General features: G+C 40.9%; 1 protein-coding gene across 2 annotated transcripts in view; it reads left to right on the forward strand.

Annotated features, from left to right (window-relative positions):
• The window catches only part of slc22a18 (solute carrier family 22 member 18), a 276323-nt gene that overhangs the window by 232551 nt on the left and 19383 nt on the right, over positions 1–24389 (forward strand). For both annotated transcript variants that reach the window (XM_039736928.1, XM_039736935.1), the window contains exon 9: positions 22726–22827. In XM_039736928.1, the coding sequence (XP_039592862.1) occupies positions 22726–22827 (102 nt within the window). The remainder of the gene's footprint in view (positions 1–22725; positions 22828–24389) is intronic.

A 24389-nucleotide genomic window follows, 5' to 3' on the forward strand; every position in this document is an offset into this window, starting at 1 on the left:
CCTGGATCTTTGGTTTTTATCAGGACCCTCGCAAGCTCAGACACTCAGACCCCTCACTCAGTCTCTTGAGCGCCCCGATCAGAGCCTCCATTGACTCCTCAAAGATCACAGCATCGTCAGCAAAGTCAAGATGCGTGAATCTTTCTTCACCAACAGATGCCCCACAGCCGCTGGACCCCACGACCTTGCCCAACACTCAGTCCATACAAGCATTGAACAGAGTAGAAGCAGAACAGACCCCTGATGAACCCCAGAATCAAATGGGAAAAATGCAGAGGTCCTGCCTCCACTCTGCACAGCACTCACAGTACCAGTGTACAGGCCAGCCGTGATATCCAGAAACCTCGAGGGGCTCCTGTAACAGGCTCCATAAATAATCACGAATAGACAAATGATAGCTGATTTGTGAAATACCAAAGGCTTCATGATTTTTAAAGGACTGTTGCTTAATAACACACAGTCTTAAGTTCAGAGGTTCTTGATCTGTTACTATCCTGCTAGGCAGCCAACTGTAAATGGAAGATGTATGTTTTGTACAAGTTTTAGGAACTGTTTAAAGCCCCAAATAACCGATTTCATAGGCAAATAATCCTTCCTATGGTTTATTATCAGGCAATGCTTCTACAAGGAAACACACAACCAAGTAAATGGTCGAGAGTTAATAACATCGCATGACTGAACAGGTGCACTGGGGATGTAGTGTGGACCAATCACATCGCGCCTTCTCTCTCTCTCGGGCGCGCGCGGTCGCTCTGTCTGTATATAGCGTGTGGCTCTACTACAGCTTCTCTCTCTCTCTCGGGCGCGCGCGGATGCTCTGTCTGTATATAGAGTGTGGCTCTACTACAGCAAAGCCTAGAGAGCGAGCGAGCGAGCGAGCGCGGTAACGCTTGTGCCGTTAGCCTCAATGACCAGTCTTGTCCCGTTAGTCCCAATGACCAGTCTATCGCTGCAGTAAAGCAATGATGCTTTCATTTCCCTAAGAAGTTATAAAACTGTTTTTAAAGAAATTAATCCACTGACGTTTTTTTTTTCACCAAGACAGGGCCCTATAGTTGGTTGGAGATGGTGATAAATATATAAATAGTACTATGTGTGCAAAGTTCTATGTGAAATAATGATTGATTCAGTAATAGTTATTGCAGAGCATTTCTTGAACGAGCCCAGCTAAACACAGTCCATCCATGTCTTACCCATACTGTTTAATTCAGTGCAGGGTTGTCGGGTGCCAGAACCTTTCCCAGCCCAGGATGGGATGCCACTCCATCGCCCACACCCTTTCAGTCTCCAGTTACTCAGATGCGCACGTCTTGGGGACGTTGGAGAGGATAAAAACAATTGACAACGGGAGAACATGCAAACTTCATACAGGTAGTGAGGTATTTATTAACTGAGTTTTTTTTTTTTTTTTTTGACGTCTGACTATACAGCTTTGACGCTAACAAATCTTTCGTAAGCCGTTTTTCAAACCATTGACAAATTAACGGAGGTCTAATGACACAGTCGTCATTAGCTTCACGCAGCGTCGCTGTTACAGATTTGTCACTCTGAGACTCGAGGTTTCGGGCGGATCATTGCGCAGAGCACGCGTCAAACGCATGGTGGTTTCTCTCTTCCGTTTACCTCAAAGAAGCTTTCAGACAGCCGGATTGTGACTCTATGGAGCCACACTGTTTAAAGTTATGAGCTAGTAGCAGCAGCAGCGGCTCCACACAAGCCCGGCGTTGACGTATAACACACACACGCACACACTGTGTGCTGAGTCATAACGGAGGACTGAGTCACAGCGAGGCCGTTAAAGTGTGGGAAATAAACGAATGGGGGCGAGCGCAAGACGTGCCAAAACCTCCAATTATAATATTTACACGGGATCTAAACTCGAAACGGTGTGAGAACGCAGAGACCACCAATACGTCAGCCCCCCTGGCCTCTGGACTCACCCGGACAGGTGCGTTGTAAGCTGCTGCCTTGTTGGTAAAGTCTCCGATGTACTGATATGTGAAATTCATTTTATAAAGCGTCCTTGGGTTTGAAATATGGAGCTACATAAAGAAAGTATATTATAGTATTGCTCTTGATTAATACTTTATCCGTAATATCAGGCAATTCAATGCGCCTTCCTGCCGTTTTCTTTAAGTTCATACCACATGCACTTTAGTACCACAGAAAGTACCGTGATGGGAGATCATCTAGGACAGCGTTTCTCAACCTTTAAGTATTTGCGACCCGAGTTTCAATAACAGTTTTAATCGCTCCACCTTAACGTTTACTTTGAAATTAGCCCACTAATACCAATTTGTTCCTTTTTAAGTAATGATATATCATAGATGCATATTTCATTATACCTACTTAACTTTTATCAACATTTATCTAACTCTATATTTATTTTTCTAGTATCAGAATGTATTTTAAGTTAATTTGTTTTGGTTTTAATAGATGGTGGCGCAGTGGGTAGCGCTGCTGCCTCTCAGTTAGGAGACCCGGGTTTGCTTCCCAGGTCTTCCCAGCGTGGAGTCTGCATGTTCTCCCCTTGTCTTCGTGGGTTTCCTCCTATAATTCAAAGACATGCCAGTTAGGTGGATTGGCGATTCTAAATTGGCCCTAGTGTGTGCTTGGTGTGTGGGGGTGTTTGTGTGTGTCCTGCGGTGGGTTGGCACCCTGCCCGGGATTGGTTCCTGCCTTGTGCCCTGTGTTGGCTGGGATTGCCTCTAGCAGACCCCCGTGACCCTGTGTTCGGATTCAGCGGGTTGGAAAATGGATGGATGGATGTATTCTTCATATTTTCGATTCTTGTTTTCTTTTTTTTTTCCACATCTTTGCGCGCCCCTTTTTGTTAATTCGTACCCCACAGTTTGAGAACCACTGGTCTAGGAAAAGCTTGGGTTGCTGCTGGAAGAGGTGTTGGTGAGGCCAGCAGGGGGTTGGGTATCCTGTGGTCAGTGTGCCCAAGTGATGGGGACACTGTGCTGTAAAAATGACACCATCCTGCGGATGAGACATAAACCCGACTGAAAATCCTGACACTGTGGTCATAAAAGATCCCTCTTTCGTAAAGAGCAGGGTGTATCTGGATGCCCACCACAGCCTGGTCATTCTGGCCCCCTAATCATCCCCTGTCTCTAATTGGCTAACTGTCTTTCATCATCTTTACCACCTGCAGGTGTGGTGGGCACACTGGCACAAAATTGGCTGCCATCGTGTTGTCCGGGTGGGTGCTGCACATTAGTGGTGGTTGAAGTGGCTCCCCACTCACTGATGTGCTTTGAGTAGTGGGAAAAGTGCTATATAAATGTAAAAAATTATTATTTTGAACTATCTGCCCAATATGTATGTATTTATATTGATTGATTGACTGTATTATCTGTCCTGTGAGTCTGTATTCTTGTTTTTTATGTTTCTACTGCTGTATGGACCCTCCCCTTGGAATATAAAGTTTGTCTAATCTAATAAGTGTTAATGTGTGCGTATTTCTTATACACCAATTTTTCATGCTGCTCCTTCTTGGCAAGCCCCATCAAAACAACTTATAGGAACACAGTTCCTTATACAAGTCCCTTAAGAAAAAGAAATATACTAAAACTAGGCGGCTTCGCCCCCTGTTCACTTTGCCCGCTGAACGGCCTGTGCTACGTGCCAGCCACTTCGTGTCTCTGCCGCTCGTGTTGTGAAGAGGGGGGCTGAACACACCCCAAGGAGATGTGGTCGCTGCTCCGAAACCCCCTCTTAAACGGTGATACAATTGAAAACAAATACAGTTGTTTTTTTACCTCCTCTTTGCTCGATCAGCTGCTGGCTTGCTGCTGCCGTGCCGCGTGATCTGCACCTCGCAGGGTGCTTCGAACGTTTACAAGCCTGTACAGCAGCTGTCCTTTTGTCTCATTTCCTTCTTCTCGCCCAGACATCCTCTGCTCCTATTGGGGGTCCCGCTCCTGAGGCGCACCCCTATGAAGAGGGAGATTTTCTATTTTTTTAATTGAGAGATGAAACTGTCCCCTCCGACTACATGCAGAGCTCGATTCACTCCTGAAAGAGACTTATGTTTGTTGAAGTGTTTGAATAATGTTTCTAAAATCTCTGTGCACCTGTGACCCACGCGTGACAGCGTATGGGGATTTCACTTTCACCAAACAACAAATCTTTTAATTCTCATTTGGAAGAAACACTATTTTTCCCTGATGGCAACACGAATTAGACGATCTACAAGTCTATCTACAAGTCTCCGACTTAAAGTTTAAATCTGAACAATATATTCGATATCTTTTCGCTGTTCCATTATTTCACCGAGTAATAATTTCCGTTTGTTTGTGCTAATGCGATCTTTACTATCATTTTTTTGAGACTTTCATTATCTCTAACCTGCTCTGCATGTGTATCGCACAAACGTTTTTGAATTCTTTACGACGTTCTACTTTGTCATCTACTCTTTGTCATTTATTTCTGGCCCCGGGCGTGGATAAATCTCTTGGCACAAAGTCTCGTCTTGTGGGACGTGAATGTGTCTCTCTGAGAAAATCACGTCTCCTTCCAAGATTTTTTTTTATAATAGAGCGATAAAGCCCTAAAATATGTGGACATTGTGGTATATGGCCGGCCGTTCATCCCGGCCAATACCCCCACGCCGACAGATGGAGCCCTCCCGGCATCATGGAGGTGCCCCAAATTCCAGCAGGGCATTATGGACTTTGGAGTCTTTCTTCACAGCCCTGCTGGATACCATGGGTGCCACCAGGGGACGCTGCAGGGAGGCCCAGGGACTTGTACTATTAATATAGCCTGGAAGCAATTCACAATAAAGAAAACGGAAGACATGATATACTTATGGGCTGAGGAGAAGAGGAGTTTTGATCTGACCCGGAAGTGCTAAGAAGCACATGGGCTGGGAGGATCAGGAGCACTTCCGGGTTGAGGACTATAAAGGATTGTGGGAAACCCCAGAGCATTGAGCTGAGTTGGGAAGAAGGGGACAACGTGTCTGGGAGTGGAGGATTGTGATTGATAATTGTTTTTGTGTATATTTATGAGTATTGTGGAGTGGAGGGTGCTTTGTGCACTTATTTATAATAAAAAGTCATTATTTTGGACTTTTATCTCACTTCTGGCATCTGGTATGAGGGTTCAAGGGCATGACAGCGCCCCCTATCTGTCACAACGTATAGTACCTGGCAATATGAGATAAAATATACAGTATGTAGTTCAAATATCTGTTTTTAAGGTTATATTTAAAATACTTTCAGGTCCACAAGTATTTGGACAGTGATATGATTTTAATTATTTTTGGCTTTCTACGCCACCACAATGGATTTGAAATAAAGCAATCAAGATGTGATTGAAGTGTAGACGTTCAGCTTTAATTTAAGGGCTTTACCAAAAATATTGCTTGTATCTATACTAATAAAAGGCAAAGCCCTCACTCACTCATTCACTCACTCACTCACTGACTTACTGACTGACTCATCACTAATTCTCCAACTTCCCGTGTAGGTAGAAGGCTGAAATTTGGCAGGCTTATTCCTTACAGCTTACTTACAAAAGTTGGGCAGGTTTCATTTCGAAATTCTACGCATAAGGGTCATAACTGGAAGCTATTTTTCCCCATATAATGTAATGGAGTCTTGAGTTGGAGATGGCCATGGGGGGCGGAGTTTCGTGTGACATCATCACGCCTCCTACGTAAGTACGTAGAGAACAAGGAAGAACTCCAAACAGCGATCAGCACAAAACGCCATTTCACAATTGAGAAGGCAGAAAAACATTATGAAGCAAATGATGCATACAAGCATATTCATAAGTACAGCTACTGCAGAAACAAAGCACGGCGTGAACCGTAAGTTTATATTAAATTAAGTTCATAGACAGGCTGCCACTAGCGTTTGTAATTTAGTGCCTGCCCATATAAGGCCGTCCATCAGCGGCAATCCAATACAAACACTGCCGGTAAATGTTCACGTGTGAAGGACTGTGCTTATGCAGAGGAAGATGAGATGGTCAGGGTGGTGTTTGGCACAAACTCATTGAAACTGCGAGAGAAACTTTTAAGTGCGGGTCTTAGCTGACATTACACGAGATGGCACCAGCACAGCTGGGAACCTTCGATGCAAGAACACCAAGCGGCTCACGTGAACTGACGCAATGCGCAGACAAAAGCCACAGTTCCAAAGAGTGCTGAACAAAACCGAATTACACAATTGAGAAGGCAGCAAAAAAATATGAAGCGTCTTATACATACAATCATATTCATAAGTGCAGCTACTGCGGAAACAAAGCACACGGTGGAAAAAGTGAATGTCCTGCTAAAGGAAGACAGTGTAAAAAAAACCGTGCATGCAGTTTGTCACATCTCAGATAAAAGGAAGACGAGCTGTTTATTGATGCAGTAAGGAACTAATCGATGAATGAAACCTCTTATCTTTACAGCGATTGACAAACACGGAATGTAACTTGAACACATCCTACAAATACGAGCCTGATTGAAAGAAATAATGATAATCAAATCCTTGATGACAGCAACATTCAATAACACTCACAAAACAATTACTGTATATTGACAATCATGTTACGTTATTTTTAAAATGTTCCCTTTTCTTTTCATAACTTCTACTTCTCCACTGCGATACGGGTATATATATATAAATGTATATATATACCCGATCTACAATACATACTTTAGCATAGACAAGCCACACGCTGTGGCTAATTGTAGAGTCTTAAGCCTCTAACGCCGACATTCGAGGTTCGATTCGAGAGGGATGTACTGACTATGTCACGCTACCGATTCATTTTACCTTCGCATCTCCTTGGTTTGGGGCGTATGAAAAATATTAGGTTAACGCAGAATCATGTTACGTTATTTTTAAAATTTTCCCTTTCTTAGCACAAGCACAGCTGAGAAGCTTCGATGCATGTACTCCATAACGCGTTAAAAATAACGCATTTAATCACACTTTCAATTCCAAGCAAGCGGAACTTTTGTCAATGCATGATTTCCTGGTACATCCATTACACTGATGCACACATCACAGCTACAAAAATGTTAGAGTCGGAATAAAGCGCGTTCCTACGACTGATCATTTCGACTTCCGAGCGAAGCCTTGATAAAAGCATGGTTTTGTGCACACTGAAAAGCAAGCAAAATTAGATGCATTACAGAAAGCGGACTTTGTGGCTCTTACTGGGGATCATTGGACTTCCGTGACCGTTAGTAATTCTAAATACATCTAATTACAAAATGTTCAATGATCACACTGTTTTAGCCTAATGTACAAAATAATTTTGGCTAATGTTACTCAGAGTTTAAAGAGTAAGCTGGTCAAATTACCTTTTATGTTTCTGACTTATTTTTTAAGAAGAAAACTGCACTTTATGTTGAAATTTTGGTTATTATTATTTAAAGACAATACTATTCTGAAAATGTACTTAAAGTACTTAAACTACCACTTTATTTTTAAGTCTGCCCAATTTTAACCAGGGATGATATTTTTGTTTCTGTTTTGAATTCAAATGCAGTTTAAAGGCTTTTTTTCCAGAAATTAAAACAGCTTCAGTTTACAATATTCATGTCCATGTCTATTATTTGATTCTGTAAGCCCACTAAAACCGTTTTAAATTAAAAAAAAAACATTTGCGATTTGGGGCAAATTTACGTGTGCGATTACATACGATTAATCAAGATTAATTCTTACACAGCCTCTAATTAATTGGATTAATTTTTTAATCGAGTCCCACCTAATATATATATATGTAGATATATATATGTAGATTTGTATATATATGTGTATATACAGTATATATGTAGATATGTATATGTTGTATATACAGTATGTATATATGTGTGTGTGTATATATACAGTATGTGTATATATGTATATGTATATATATGTATGTGTGTATATGTATATATATAACTGTATATATGTATGTGTATAGATGTGTGTATATATATATATATATATATATATATATATATGCCAGCAACACTCATGACAAAACAATTACATTGTCAATCATGTTACGTTATTATTAAAATGTTTCCTTTTCTTTTTACTTCTCCGCTATCGCAGGTATTTTGCTATATATATATATATATATAATATAAATAGATAGATATGACAACAACACTCATATCAATGACAAAACAATTACATTAACAATCATCTTACGTTATTTTTATAATGTTTGCTTTTCTTTTTCATAATTTCTTTAACACACTACTTCTCCGCTGCGAAGCGCGGGTATTCTGCTAGTATTAAATATAGGAATGACAGCCATTTTTATACTTGGTCCTCCTGTTTTCAGGAGCTCAATAGTATCTGGACATTTGACTGACAAGCTGTTCCATAGCAGGTCCCTCATTATTTCATTAATTTTTTAAGCAGGTAGAAAGTCTGGAATTGATTCCAAGTGTGAAATTTGCATTTGGAAGCTCTCACTGTGAACTCTCAATATGAAGTCCAAAGAGCTGTCCATGAATGTAAAAACAGGAGATCATTAGGCCGAGAAAACAAAACAAATCTATCATAGAGATAGCAGAGACATGATGAGTGGTCCAATCAGTCATTTGGTAGATTCTTCAAAAGAAGGAACACACTGATGAACTCAGCAACATGAGAAGGTCTGGAAAACCAGACATGGCAATGATGCTGGATGATTGCACAATTCTGTACTTAGTGATGGAGATCCCCTTCACAACATTTAGCCAAACTGAGAACACTTTCTGGGAGGTAGACCTATCATTGCCAAAGTCTTTCCATCCATCATTCCATTATCCAACCTGCTATATCCTAACTACAGGGTCTGCTGGAGCCAGTCCCAGCCAACACAGGGCGCAAGGCAGGAAACAACCCCCAGGCAGGGCGCCAGCCCGCCGTAGGCCAAAGTCTACATTCAAGAAAATAAATGAAAATAAAGACAGGGTGTCTACCACAAGCATAGAAAGGACAGGTTAGACTTTGACAGAAAACATTTTTTAAAACCCTGTCTAAAAAACAACAAAACAAATTTGTTGGACAAAGGACACTAAGATAAATATATACCAGAATGGTGGAAAGAGAAGAGCATGGAGAAGAGAAGAAAAGGCATAAGATCTGATGAATACCACATCACCTGTGAAATATGGTGGAGGAAGATTTTCTTGCATGATCATGCATGGCTGTGAATGGAAGTCAGTCACTGATATTTTTTGATGATTTGACTGCTGTCACACGTAGCAGGATGAATTCTGAAGTGTACAGGGTGCTGTACTATCTGCTCAGATTCAGCCAAATGCTGCAAAACTAATAGGATGACACTTCGCAGTACAGACGAACAATGAGCAAAAACATACTGGGACAGCAAACCAAGAGCTTTTCAAGGCAGAGAAGTGGAATTTTCTTCAATGGCCAAGTCAGTCAACTGAACTCAACCCAACTGGACATGCAGTTCACTTGCTGAAGACAAAACTGATGGCAGAAAGACCAATAAACAAGCAACACCTGAAGACAGCAGCAGTAAAGTCCTGGCAAACCATCACTAGGGTGGAAACCCAGTACTTGGAGGAGGCCATGGGGTCAGACTTCAGGAGGCCATTGATAGGAAAGGAATTTCAACCAAATATTCAAAATGATCGTTATATTTATAATATTGTTAGCTTGTCCAAATACTTTTGAGCCCATGCAAGTGTGTTGGGGGCATTTATAAAAATGTTTGTCATTCCTAAACGACTCAAACAATATTTTTGTTGAAGCCCTTGAATTAAAGCTGAAAGTCTATACTGTACTTCAGGTTGATTGCCATTGTGGTGGCGTACAGAGCCAAAATGATTGAAAATACTTCAAATTGAAAATACCTGACTATATGTGTCCATTATTGAAGACGAATGGCATTGTATCTTTTGAGGGGCAGCTCTCACTCTCAGAGGATATGTAGTTGCTAAAGAAATTATGCGGTGCATCCAAATTACATCACTAATAGTTGCAAGATTAAAAATCATCTTTACAAAAAAAAAAAGAAATATAGAAAATGGAAGGTTGAAACACTCCTCTCATTTAGTCGATCATAGTCTGTCCATCAAATCTCAATCAGGACATTCAAGAGAGCCATTGTTGGGTCAGGTGCTGTTACGATACAACAATATGGCCATCTTTGAGGGAAAAAAAGGAAAACATTGCATCAGAGTATGCAATATGGCATTTTAATGGCAAAACACTGTACTGTAGTTATAACAATGAGGAAATTAATGATTTTAAGCAGCTTTTAAAAAAATGTTACATCATTGTTCAGTCCACTGGGTCCAAAACAATGGAATTGAGTTTAAAGGTTTAAAATCTATATACAGTAATCCCTCGCTATATCGCGCTTCGACTTTCGCGGCTTCACTCTATCGCGGATTTTAAATGTAAGCACATCTAAATATATATCACAGATTTTTCGCTGGTTCACGGATTTATGCGGACAATGGGTCTTTTAATTTACGGTACATGCTTCCTCAGTTTGTTTGCCCAGTTGATTTCATACAAGGGACGCTATTGGCGGATGGCTTAGAAGCTACCCAATCAGAGCATGTATTACATATTAACTAAAACTCCTCAATGCTATACGATATGCTTCCTGCGCGGTGCTCGATTGTTTGCTCGTCTCTGCCTCTATCTCACCCTCTCTGACATTCACTGCGCCTGACAGAGGTGGTGTTAGCAGAGGTGCTGTTTGCCTAGTGGATACGGACGCACCTCTAAGAATGCCGCTTTATCCCGGTGCTTCCAAAAGCACACGTATTGATTTTTTGATTGTTTGCTTTAATCTCGCTCTCTCTCTCTCTGGCGTTCTCTGCGCCTGACGGAGGAGATGTGAGCAGAGGGGCTGTTTGCACAGAGGCTGTTTGCTTAGAAGATACTGACGCTCCTCTAAAAAATGCTGCTTAAACTTAAAAGCACACATATTGATTTTTTGATTGTTTGCTTTTCTTTGCGCTCTCTCTCTCTCTCCCTCTGAAATTCTCTGCTCCTGAAGAGAAGAAGATCTATTTGCATTCTTTTAATTGTGAGAAAGAACTGTCATCTCTGTCTTGTCATGGAGGACAGTTTAAACTTTTGACTAAAGAGTGTTATTTCATGTCTAGAGGGCTGTAATAATGTTAACAGTGTGGGACAGTTTATAAGGGCTTAAAATATATAAAAATAACAATACATACATATGGTTTCTACTTCGCGGATTTTCATCTATCGCGGGGGGTTCTGGAACGCAACCCCCATGATCGAGGAGGGATTACTGTATATAATTCACTAAGGCAAGACAACCATGAAAAGCACGCCTGGAAGGGGCATGGATTCACTAAGCCCGACAAGTGAGACACCTATGGCGCACACAGGAAGGAGCCACGCCCACCAATTCCAAGACCATTGGATACGACGACAACTCGCAGGGCCACGCCCACCAACTCGGACGCGACGACACAGAAAAAATGGCGTCATTTATGTTCGTCTGTCGTAGAGGCCACATGCAGTGCAGGTCAGGTTAATGTCATGTACCTCCGAGCTACGTTGACTGTTCATAGAGGCATGTTTCTCGCGGAGCTGAATCGCCATATGCAGCGTGTAAAACTGTTTGCGAGGGATATCCCATGGGATCATTAAAACATTCCTTTACAACTGAGGTTAAAACACAATGAAGTGAGCAGTCTTTAAAAAACGAGTTTTCGGTTTCGACGCACGACTGCATGCAGCATAGCAAAGTGTTGTACACGCTACATACAGCAATTCGCATCCGCGACAAACATGCGTCTTCTTAGATGCTCTTGCACTTTTTACACACCCCCCTCCCACCTCGGCGTGCATTGTTACAATGTTGCTTTTCTTGCTGATTTATTACATTACCAATTTTGCAAATGTTAAATTTTCTCCCTGTGCTTAAAAATGATTAAAAAACCGTCCTGATTATGCGGCGTATGGTACGCCGCGGGTTGGCTAGTATAATGAAATATCTATATACTGTAAAACATATTGTATAGTATCACAAAATTTTACAGTTTAAAAGTATGTTATAATATATATGCTTTATATTATATTACTTGAACTATTTTAAAAATAGATGTAGAAATATATATTTTATATTTTTGGAAAATATATTGCAATGCAATAAATTATATATTTTAAGCAATATTTCGGTATACTGCAAGATAACTGAAATATTGATAAAAGATATTGATCATTGAAGTATTGCAACACATTTTAAAACATTCATATTAGCACTACTTTTTTTTTAAATTGTAGTTTTAATTTATTTTATTTTTGTAAGGATTAGTAGAGTCATGTCATTTTCTAAGCCCACTAATATTGCTGTGGAATTTTGTCTTAAAATATCTGCTTTATAGCTTCCCACGTGAACAGACTTACCTGCATGTGGACAGCTGCTTTAAGCAAAGAGACTTACTAGCTTGGCACAAGCAGACCAAACAGTTAATCTACTCCTGTGCCAACCACCAAACCAGGTGCCTGCCCACCTGTTTTATCTTGGTAGAGTAATATATCTATATATTGCTCTACTTTCCTCTATTGTATTATTAATATGTAGCCTTAGAATGCCTAATCCCACAGACTTACCACTGTTTATAAGGTATTATTGCAAATAACTTATCCCCACCTTCCTGATGTCCCATCACTCCCTAGCACTTTAACCACTTAAATGCCGTATGAATGACACATGTATCTTTCACCACTCCCTAGCACTTTAATTAGGGACTCACTATGACCAGCACTAACAAAAATGCGGGTGTCCTCGTTACACACATGAAGTCTCTACGCTTTGTTGGTTATATTCAATTCAACAACCAAACAATGTTTTACTTCCACCACATTTGTACATTGGGTGCTCTAAAATTCACATACATAAACAAACACATACATCAAAACAGTATTTGCAAACAGGGTGCAAAATATGGTTACCCCAAAATCCTGCTGACTTTGCCAATTGCTTTATCTTGGTAGAGTAATATATATATTGCTCTACTTTCCCCTACTGTATTATTAATATGTAGCCTTAGAATGCCTAATCTCACAGACTTACCACTGTTTATAAGGTATTATTGTATATAACTTATCCCCAACTTCCCTTCTATATCTATAACCTCAGGCAATTAGATGTAGTAAAAAGACAAGCAGGAGTTAAGTTACACATAAAATAATGTATTACTGATAATATTCATAAATAATACCAAAATGCAAAGTACATTTGAATATTGGCAACCATACAAACTGATAAAATGGTGATGTGTAACTCAGAAGGCTCACAGTCTTGTAGTTACTTAAAATGTCTCTAGTTAAGGCATCATTGGTGCTCAGCTTTCTTCAGAACAGGCCTCGAGCCTGTCTCAACATGGCTGAAGCTGTGCTCTTCATTGTGCTGTTCTTGTCAGTTCATGGTGTGATGGTCTTCATCAGTTGTTAACAAGAGAAAGATACTTCTACATCATCACAGGTTAGCAAGAGAGATGCTTCTTCATCATATGTTGGTTAGAGAGAGAGAGAATGTGGTTGAGCAAGCAAATTTATAGGTTTTCTGTCCAACTCCTACAGCCAATAGGACATCATGGTACTTAAAGGCCTCTAAGACAAGCCAATTTCAAACAGCCATACCTCAGACCAATGGGGGGAAATAGTACATCTTAACACCTGCAACCCCACCTCAAGACCATATGTTAAGCTAACCTGGCTTCCTTGCAGGTGTTGAAAGACTTTAGCAGAGAACTACTCATCAAACTGGTTTAAGACACATCCCCCAAATCCTGTCGTAAAATTAGTCGTAAACGGTTGGGCAAACACGAATGCCTCTCACCAAGGTAACACTAAATTACATTGCTTTGCCTAAATTACAAATAAAGATATACAAAACATTTATCAAGTTATATGCAAAATCTCACATCACAACACTCCACCCCGATGAATGTTTGTACAATGTCTTTATAAACAGTCTTAATTGTTTAAAGTGTCTGTTTAATAATTTGGGCTTTGATTGGCAGTTTTCACTCTCTCAGCGTTAAAAGTTGTCCATGACCATTTGTCCATTACATATCTTCTTTATTTCAAAGACAATCAGCAGAATGTGGATCTGCTCCTGATGACTTGGATCTGCTCCAGCTTGTGTCAACTCTTTCTGCAGTCTTCATATGTCATCAGATCTGATGGTTCAAAATGAGACAAGTCCACACCTTCCACTAAACTAGCCCACTACAATTTAGTCTATTGTGTGAATTTTTAATCTGTACTGGTTTGTGTCTAACTGCTAATTAGACCCCTGTCCCAAACTATCTGTTTAATCATATGCATCTGTACAATTAATATTAAAATTTGAAAGGTAACATACCACAGGTGCCAGTACAACCACTTCTTCCCAAGTGAGAGCACATGTGCCACTGTATAAACTGTTCACAAACCAACATTTGTGGCCCCACTGCACACATTTGGGGTTGACTTAGTTGCCTCTTGTGCTTTCCTACCCATGGTGCAACTCTTGACTACTGACAAGGAGTGGTTTCAGGACAACTCTGTGAATGTCCTTGAGTGGCCCAGCCAGAGTCCAGATTTGAATCCGATTGAACATCTCTGGAGAGATCTTAAAATGGCTGTGCACCGACACTTCCCATCCAACCTGAAGGAGTTTGAGAGGTGCTGCAAAGAGGAATGGGCGAAACTGGCCAAGGGTAGGTGTGCCAAGCTTGTGGCATCATATTCAAAAAGACTTGAGGCTGTAATTGCTTCCAAAGGTGCATCAACAAAGTATTGAGTAAAGGCTGTGAATACTTATGTACATGTGCTTTCTCAATTTTTGTTTTTTAATAAATTTGCAAAATCCTCAAGTAAACCTTTTTCACGTTGTTATTATGGGGTGTTGTGTGTAGAATTCTGAGGAAAACAATGAATTTAATCCATTTTGGAATAAGGCTGTGACATAACAAAATGTGGAAAAAGTGATGCGCTGTGAATACTTTCCAGATGCACTGTATGTAGATAGATAGATAGATAGATAGATAGATAGATAGATAGATAGATAGATAGATAGATAGATAGATAGATAGTGTGAACCCGGCCCGGACACAGACAGGCGGACATGTTGTTTCTCAGCCACCACACGTTTATTTACAATATTATTTACAACTATGATGTCACTAAGACACAGTCCAATGGTCACTCAGACCCCAGTCACGTGCACAATTACCCCAATCACACAATCCTGGCCACAATGCCTTTCTTCGGGCCGCCTCCACAGCTCTCCTGAGCTTCGTCCTTCCACCTCCCGACTCCAGCCTCGAATGAATGGAGACGGCCCCTTTTATATGGTTCCCGGATGAGCACCAGGTGTTCCCGGCATTCCTCCCGGCTGCTCTTCGGGCGGCGTCCTAAATCTTCCCCCCAGCACTTCCTGGTGTGGCGGAAGTGCTGGGGTAACTGGTCCCCAAGGCATTGGGGCGCCTCCTGGCGGTGACCACGGGCCTCTACAGGGTGGAGCTTCCATGCCCTGTATGCCCCAAAGCAACCTGGAAGGCAACCCCCACGTGATCCAGGGTGGGCAAAGACCCACATCCGGTCCCTCATGACATTCCTGACAATAGATAGATAGATATGAAAGGCACTATATGATAGATAGATAGACATATAGATTCTTTATTAATCCCAAGGGGAAATTCACAAACTCCAGCAGCAGCACACTGATAAAAAACAATATTAAATTAAAGAGTGATAAAAATGCAGGTTTAACAGACAATATCTTTGTATAATGTTAACGTTTACCCCCCCGGGTGTAACTGAACAGTCGCATAGTGTGGGGGAAGAACAATCTCCTCAGTCTGTCGCTGAAGCTGCTCCTCTGTCCTGAGATGATACTGTTTAGTATCATCTCATTATTTTATCTCATCATTTATTTTGCCTCATCATTTATTATCAGATAAAGTTCAGGCCAGTCCAAGGACAAAAAATTCAGCCACTTAGTATGGAATCTAAGAGGTGGGGAGACGCAGCCGGATGTCCACATCCCTGTTAAATCTGCTTTCTTAACAGGCCTGATGCGCCACTAAAGCCGAACAGAAACAGGTAATGCCCGCCTTGTCCTACAAAATGTGAACCAGCCTGCCCCAGACCAGCGCTGTGGCTCTACTTAGTGAAAAGTATGGCCGGCAGAAGCACATATTGATGAAGGTAAAGCCCGCTCAAATAAAAGGAAACCCCCTAACAGTGACCTTCTTCTGAATTATTCTTTTATTTTAAACAGATTTTCTTGTAATGCCCGTAATGGGAGCTGAGTGATGTATAAACCCCCATAGCATGTTTATTTAGAATTTATATTCAGGGAAACCCTCACAGTTTTGATTTTGAGGCTTGTAGGGGTCCAAATGATTAATTTGGGAGTCCAGACAATATCCCCCCTGCCTCCCCCCACCACACACACACACCCTTGCATTCTGCACCTTCAGCATAAGTGGAGATCAGCCGTCCAGCCTCGAGCAAACAGCAGCCATAAAAATATGCAATCAGCCTAATGGCAGGTCACCGAAGAGCTCAGTGTGTAAGTGTGTCACCTGTCACATGTCAGATAGCAATCTGCATTACCTAATACAATGGTGGGGCATGTCCTGGCCCAGAAGGAAGTGGCTTTGTATGTATACGCTTCTTTCCCAGCCCAAATTTCTTTTAATTTTACCTTTTCAACTTTGACAGGGGACAGACATTCAAGCCAGTAATTAAATCTTCTCCATTTAGCTTGTTGTTTTTTGTTTTTTTTTTTCATATTTCTGTTTTGGGGACTGACTTGTGTTTCTAAGGTGAGGGTGCTGGGCTGGCTAGCTGTACTGCTATATACAGTGGACATGATTGGTGCAAACCAAAGGCAGCATTTCTGGAGAAGAACCTTAAAATAGCTGTGAAGCATAGAGATGTTATGTTATGGTCTGAGATGGCTTTGCTGCCTTTGGGCCTGGCAGCTTACAGTATCTCTGGCACTGCCCCCCAGTGGTTCAAGTCCTATCTGACTGATAGACAAGAGTTTGTTAGTCTTGGCAACAGCAGATCCAGCTCCGCGCCAGTCACACAAGGAGTTCCTCAGGGCTCTGTCCTCAGCCCTCTTCTCTTCTATATTGATATGCTTCCCCTTGGCCATATCATTCACAGCTTTGGACTGGGTTATCATTTTTATGTAGACGATACTAAGCTCTATTTCAATGTTAAAACTTCTCAGCTCAAAACTTGCCTCAGTGAAATTAAAACCTGGATGGAGCAGAACTCTTTAAATTTAAATTGTAACAAAACTGAACTCCTGGAAATTGGGACTAAAGCGCTACTTAAGAAAATTAGCTCCTTCCCAGTCAATCTTGCCGGTGATCTCATCAGAACTGCCTCCACTGCAAGAATCTTGGTGTCATTTTTGATTCCTCCCTTTCTTATTCCACCCACATAAATCACATTAAGAAACTTTCTTTCTCCTCTGTAACATATCCCATGTTCGCTCCTTCCTGTCCTTTCCTAATGCTGAGAAACTTGTCCATGCTTTTATCACATCCTGCATCGATTATTGACCCCCGTGACCCTGTAGTTAGGATATAGCGGGTTGGATAATAAATGGATGGATGCTGTATTCCAATAAAGTTTCTGTCTCTTGAAAACCCTGAATGAACCTGTGCAACTTTGTGACCCAAGCATGACAGTATGTTATAAGCTTTGGTGGTACAGTCCAGTATTTCTATCATTGTACAGAATGACCACTGGTAAGTGAATTGACTCCCTCTTGGTCACCAATCAAGCCAGTGGAGTGTACTCATTTTTGGACTTTAATATTGAACGGCATTCCCTTGTGGTGCTCTACAGTGACACAAAGATTGATTCTAACAAACTGTCGAACATGTGGAGATATTATTTTTTACATGTATCTTGAATTGGTCATTTGGTAGCTCACAACTGACCCACTGTGAGTAAGTACAGAACAATATAATACAATACAATTTATTTTTGTATAGCCCAAAATCACACAAGAGGTGCCACAATGGGCCTTAACAGGCCTTGCCTTTTGACGGCCCCCCAGCCTTGACTCTCTAAGAAGACAAGGAAAAAAATCCCAAAAAACCCTTGTAGGGAAGAAACCTTGGGAAAGGCAGTACAAAGAGAGACCCCCTGTCCAGGTAGGCTGGGTGTGCAGTGGGTGTCAAAAAGAAGGGGGGTCAATACACCAAGTGCCACATTTGAGTACCGAGAAAAGAAACAGAATAGGTGAGGGTTAGTAACAAATTCTAACTATCATGTTACTTATGTTTTAGTGCTAATGACTAACAAAAGAGATGCAGTCTGTGCAGTTAATCAGCAGCTCTAGTCAGGGTGTGCTAAACTAAAGTCTTGAGTTTTCTGAAAGCTGAGACTGAAGGGGCATCTCTTATGGTAACACGCAGACCACTCCACAGTTTAGGGGCCCTGTAACTAAATTCTCAACCTCCCACTGTTATTTTATTAATTCTTGGAATCATAAGCAGACCAGCATCTTGAGATCTTAGTGTGCACTCAGGTTTGTAAGTCACGATAAGTTCAGACAAGTAAGCTGGACCTTGGCCATTTAATGCTTTATATGTTAAAAGGAGGATTTTGAAATCTCCCCTAAACTTAAACGGGAGGTAGTGTAAGAATTCTTGCAGCAGCATTTTGGATTAACTGGAGGCTGTATAAAGAACAGCTTACATGTCCTGTGATCGACTGGAGTCCAGATTTCTCTGAACTAAGCAGGACTTGACAAAAGTATTTGCAATCCACAATCTTTTATATCACATTTAATAGAACAGAAAGTTTGCATTTGATTGGTGACCAAACCCAACCTTCAGCGACAACAATAACTGCCATCAAGCTCTTTCTGCAGTTCTGAGTTAGACTTCTCCACTTCCCGACTAGTCGTGTGGTCCACTCTTCTTTAGTTCTGTCAGTTGTGATGGGCACCTTCTCCCAACTGCAACTTTCTGCTCTTTCAATAGATGGGCATTCAGTGGAATTCACAACAAGACTCATAGCAGGCCAACCTAGAAAGATCCAATGTTTTCTTCTCCTTTTCGAGGTTGTTATCCAGCTGAAGGACCAAAGACCTGCAACTGAGACATGGCTTTCTGCCATTGTGCAGTTATGTGTCACCCCCAAATGTCCTGCTAATTTATGACACCATCTAGACAACTCTAAGTTCTGTGGTCATGTTGGAAATCCTTATATGAACTGGTGTCTAGTTGCCAAGCCCATGCTGCGTTTGCTTTCCTCCTTCCTTTGAGGAAATATGAGAAAGCATTCCATGAGGTAAAAGCCTTCAGCCGTACCTGCTGCTCAGTAATGGTTGTTAAACTTTCCCAGCTGTATGCACCTCTGTTTTACATGGATATCGATGGACGAGCAGGGCACTGGGCTAATGGCAGAAACCTTCTAAATGTCCTTACTGACTGCCCGCTATGCCCCATCCCATGGGCTATTTTTGGCTTCTAAAGAATCCCAGACTTGAGTGGCCCACTGCATTTTTTCCCTTTAATACTCACCCTGCTCTTCATGAAAATTTGCCTGTCAAGCAGACTGACTTGTCTACAATGTGACATCTGTCATGGCCAGTAAAACCACAAAGTGATTCAATTTGCTCTGGTAATCTGCTTTGTGACTTCAGGCCCATTGTTCTTTGACCAGGTATGCAGCGTGTTAGTAAAAATGCAAGGAATGTCCAGTGGAGCTCTTCACAAATGGAGCCGTGTAACTCCAGTCCAGCCACAGAAACAAGGTCTGCCAGGAGATATTTGACAGTAGTCTGACCCAACCACCAAGACCGTCTCAGGAATTCACACAGCAACGCCTAACGTCTCTGACATTTACAACACTTGGGAGGAGACCCAGAAGGACATTGCAGGCTGCAAACATTTATAAAAGAAGAAACACCCCATTGCTATCATTCTAAACCCCTGCCCACTGCTGACATGCCGGATTATTTGTGTCCTTGTGAACAAAACAATGTCCTGGTGAAGTATGAAATGAGCTCGATGGCATCCTGCTTCACAATGTGATTGAGGAAAGAGGGTCAGTCGAGCGTTACATTTCATCTCTTAAGGATGGGCTTGAGCATTCTGGACGCATCATACCTTGTGTGTCCGTGGAATATTAATATGAGGGTCTGAATATACTGTATGTACATGTAAATATGCATAATAAGCATTTGTGTGAGTACACAGAGGACAGAGTCAAATGTACAGTGCATTAACTATATGAATGTGTTTGACTGTATACTAAGTGTGTGTTTATTTGTGTGTGCAAGTACAGAGTCACATGTTTAGAATATATTTATATGTATATATGTGTGTTTACATGCACACAATGTGTGTATATTGTGTTTATGTATACATTGAGATCTGAAAAAAGGAAAGGAGGAAAATAGAAACGGTTGGGGTACCACCTGGTAAATACTCCACTTAATGAAGATAACGAACAAAAGGCAAAACAAAAGGCATATATATTCATACACGCCTCATAATAGATTCTTTGACTTTCATGGGCTCAGCTCTTGTCCTCATGTTGAACATTGGCAACTACAGTACAGACTCTAAAGGGTAGAAACAAGCTGAGGTGTCTGATGAAGCCATAAAACACACCTGAGGAATCACCTGTGGCACCAAACATCATGGTGCCCTGAAATAGGGGCACCACGTATAAAAAGTGTTGTCATTTCTACATGGTGTGGCTGAAATATGTTAAATTGTTTGATTTGTAATTTTGAACTGTGGAGCAAAGAGGTAAGACATGGAAAAATATGTCTTTGTCACGGACATTATGAAGGGTACTGTCTGTTTGTCTGTCTGTCTGTCTGTCTATCTGTCTATCTATCTATCTATCTATCTATCTATCTATCTATCTATCTATCTTTTATATAGCGCCTTTCATATCTATCTATCTATCTATCTATCTATCTATCTATCTATCTATCTATCTATCTGTTATATAGTGCCTTTCATATCTATCTTTCTATCTATCTATCTATCTATCTATCTGTTATATAGCACCTTTCATATCTATCTATCTATCTATCTATCTATCTGTTATATAGTGCCTTTCATATCTATCTATCTATCTATCTATCTATCTATCTATCTATCTATCTATCTATCTGTTATATAGTGCCTTTCATATCTATCTATCTATCTATCTATCTATCTATCTATCTATCTGTTATATAGTGCCTTTCATATCTATCTATCTATCTATCTATCTATCTATCTATCTATCCATCTTATCTGTTGTCACACATGTGTGAATAGGAGGAAGCTAAGTGGACCAAGTCAATATAATTACCCGCCAGGCTGGTGATTGGCAGGGTTCATTACTCCCACTTCTGTTATCTCTGCAGGCCAGATATGGGAAAACCTACTAGACGCCCCACCAATGACGTCATTTTTGGTTCCAGCGCCCAGACTGACCTCACTTCTGGTTTTCGGTGCCCAAAATAACATCACTTCTGATTCCGACTCTAGATGACATCACTTTTCGATTTTTTGGCTTATAAAGCCGCCATCTTTTTTAACCAAACCAATTCAACTCTGGACTCAAAACCATTCACATGAATGCCTTATCAAAACCCAATTGCAGCACGGGACAATATATGGGTGGCTGCCCCAAACCTTTTTGTGTGTGTCGAGGCTGTTCTTTTCACAATGTCTATCTATATATTTTATTGTATATAGCACTCCAGCACCTTGAATTGGAATAAGCGGGTCTGTGAATGCTTCTGTGCGCCTGTTTTACTGTTATACTGTGTTCATGTTGTGCTGCATATAATGTTTGTATTGTAAGTGTACTGTACAGTGTAGAGCAGTATATATGTGTATCTGTAGATATATTAATATTGATGTGTGTGTATGTACAGTATATACAGAGTGTCCATAAATGACTCCCTTGGTTACAGTATGTGATAATGTTGTAGTTAACTCTGGCAGTCACAGGCATACAGAATCCACTTAAATGGCTTGACCTCAGGTGGATTCTTTCCATACTTTGTTCTGAACAATCACCGAGCTTTCACAAGACTTTATTTCCGCCAGCCAAACAAACACTTTGTTCTTTCTCAGAGGCAAATACTTTTCTTTAATTAATTTCTTCTACAGATATACAAGCAGCAGGCATGTAAATCAAGTGTACAAATAGAAGAACACTCCAGACATCTGTAAATACCAGCAACAAAAAATAAAAAATATGTGTTTTAGATTCTCTCTAAAAATGTAATCGGGGAAATTATTTATGGACACCCAGTTTCTATATACAGTCTAAAGGTATGTGTGTAATACAGTGCCTATAGAAAGTGTTCACCCCCTTGGACATTTTCACATTTTATTGTTATGCAGCATTGAATCCCAATGAATTTAGTTTGCCTTTTATGACACTGATCAACAGAAGAAGACTCTTTAATGTCAGAGTGATAACAAACAAACACACCCATAGACACAATGGGCCTTTTTATCAATAACACGGTAGGGGACCTTTGGAGTAATGGTGGGTTTGCTTTTAACGATAATTAATAGGATGATGTAAATCTTTGTTAAGCGCAGGGCATTGTGAAATGATGACAAGCGTCATGGCAGACTTCTGACTTTGAGAGCGGGAGTTTTTTTTTTTTCTCACTTTTCAACGCCTCAGTGACTTAGCAGATAAATTCACTTCTCTGACCTTTACAGACATACTTGTGTGTTTAAACTTTAACTTCCTTTTCTAATCATATGCTTAGGTTATCCAAGGAGGTGTCATCGGAAATCTGACAAGCAAGTATTCAGAAGGAATGTTGCTTCTCCTGGCCGTTGGCATGCTGAGCATTGTTGGTTTGGCTCAGGTAAGCTTTTCACTGACATTGCAAGGGCATTGGAGGGATTTTTTTTTTTTACCGCCTGGTGACCTGTGACATTCCCCACCCACCCCTCTGTGCTAGTATCACGTCTGGTCTTCCTGTCATTTCACTCAACAAACTGTGTGTTCTGCTCAGCTGACATTCTTCTGAGTATGATGGCAGAATTTGTTTAACTCATTCGGATTCCAAACGCACTTTTTTCAAGGAAGCATCTGTCTTAGGACTCACTTACTTTATAGTTACCATTTAACATTGGCCACGTATATTAGGGAGAAAATTAAAATGGGGGGAACATGGCAAGAAAAATACTGAACTCCACAAACACAACGACAGGGCTTGAATTGAACAAAAATAAAAAAAAAACAAGATGTGTGTTTTGGATCCTCACCCTGCTGGAGGACCCGTGGTCTGTACTCCATGACACTTGTAGGTACGCTTCACTCCATAAACATCTGATTTAATTGCGCAGATTCAAAGTACCCGGTGCCAGAGGCAGCATGGCAACCCCTTCATATTAACGAGTCTCCTCCATATTTCATGATTTTTTTCTTTGTGATCATCATCTTGTCTTCTGTGAATGCTGAGCTGCTGTGACTTGCCAAAAAGCTCTCAAACAGGTTCATCAGTCCAATTAACATTCTCCCAGAAGGACGCTGGCTTGTCAACATGCATTTTAGTAAAACCCAGTTGAGCTTTTTTGAGTCTTATCTTTGAGAAGTGGGATCTTCTTGGGTCTTCAGTCATGCAGCAAACTTCCATTCAGATAGCATCAGATGGTGTGGCTTGCAACTGTTGTACCTTGATCTTAGAGGTTTCCTGAATCTTCTACCATGGAGCCCACTTTCATTCAGATAACATCAGATGTTGTGATATAAAACTGTCGTACCTTGATCTTAGAGGTTTCCTGAATCTTCTACCGTGGAGCCCACTTTCATTCAGATAACATCAGATGTCGTGATTTGAAATTGTTGTACCTTGATCTTGGAAGTTTCCTGGACCTTCTACCGTGGAGCCCACTTTCATTCAGATAACATCAGATGGTGTGACTTGAAACATTTAAACATTGATCCTGGAGGTCATCCTGAATCTGTCTTGATGTTTTCCTTGGTTCTTTCTCCGTTATTTAAGTTATCCCCCTCTGTTCAGTCTGGGCTAGGTAGGTTGGCTATGGTCAGTGATTCTCCATACCATGAGATCCCAGCAGGATTACACCGTGAGCATCTTGGAGTTTATAGCCGAGGACCAGTGAGGGAAGGAGAGACACAAACCACTGTAGACTACTGCAAAAACAGCCAGTTCTTTATTTTCTTTAGTACCAAACCAATAACTGCATGACATTTCTTATCATAACCATCACTCAAAGTCAGTGGTGGCACATTAAAAAAAAAATAAAAAGATCAAAGGTCAATGAAGTAAATGACTCTAAGCCAAAATGTTAAAAGTACGGGTATAATTAAAGAACCCAATAAGCCAACAACCTGTCCATTCAACTCCTCCTTCTCAATGCCCATTCATTCAGAGCTCAGAAGATCAGTTCACCATTTCTC

The sequence above is a fragment of the Polypterus senegalus genome, chromosome 1 (assembly GCF_016835505.1).
Source record: "Polypterus senegalus isolate Bchr_013 chromosome 1, ASM1683550v1, whole genome shotgun sequence".
In the NCBI taxonomy this organism is placed as follows: domain Eukaryota; kingdom Metazoa; phylum Chordata; class Cladistia; order Polypteriformes; family Polypteridae; genus Polypterus; species Polypterus senegalus.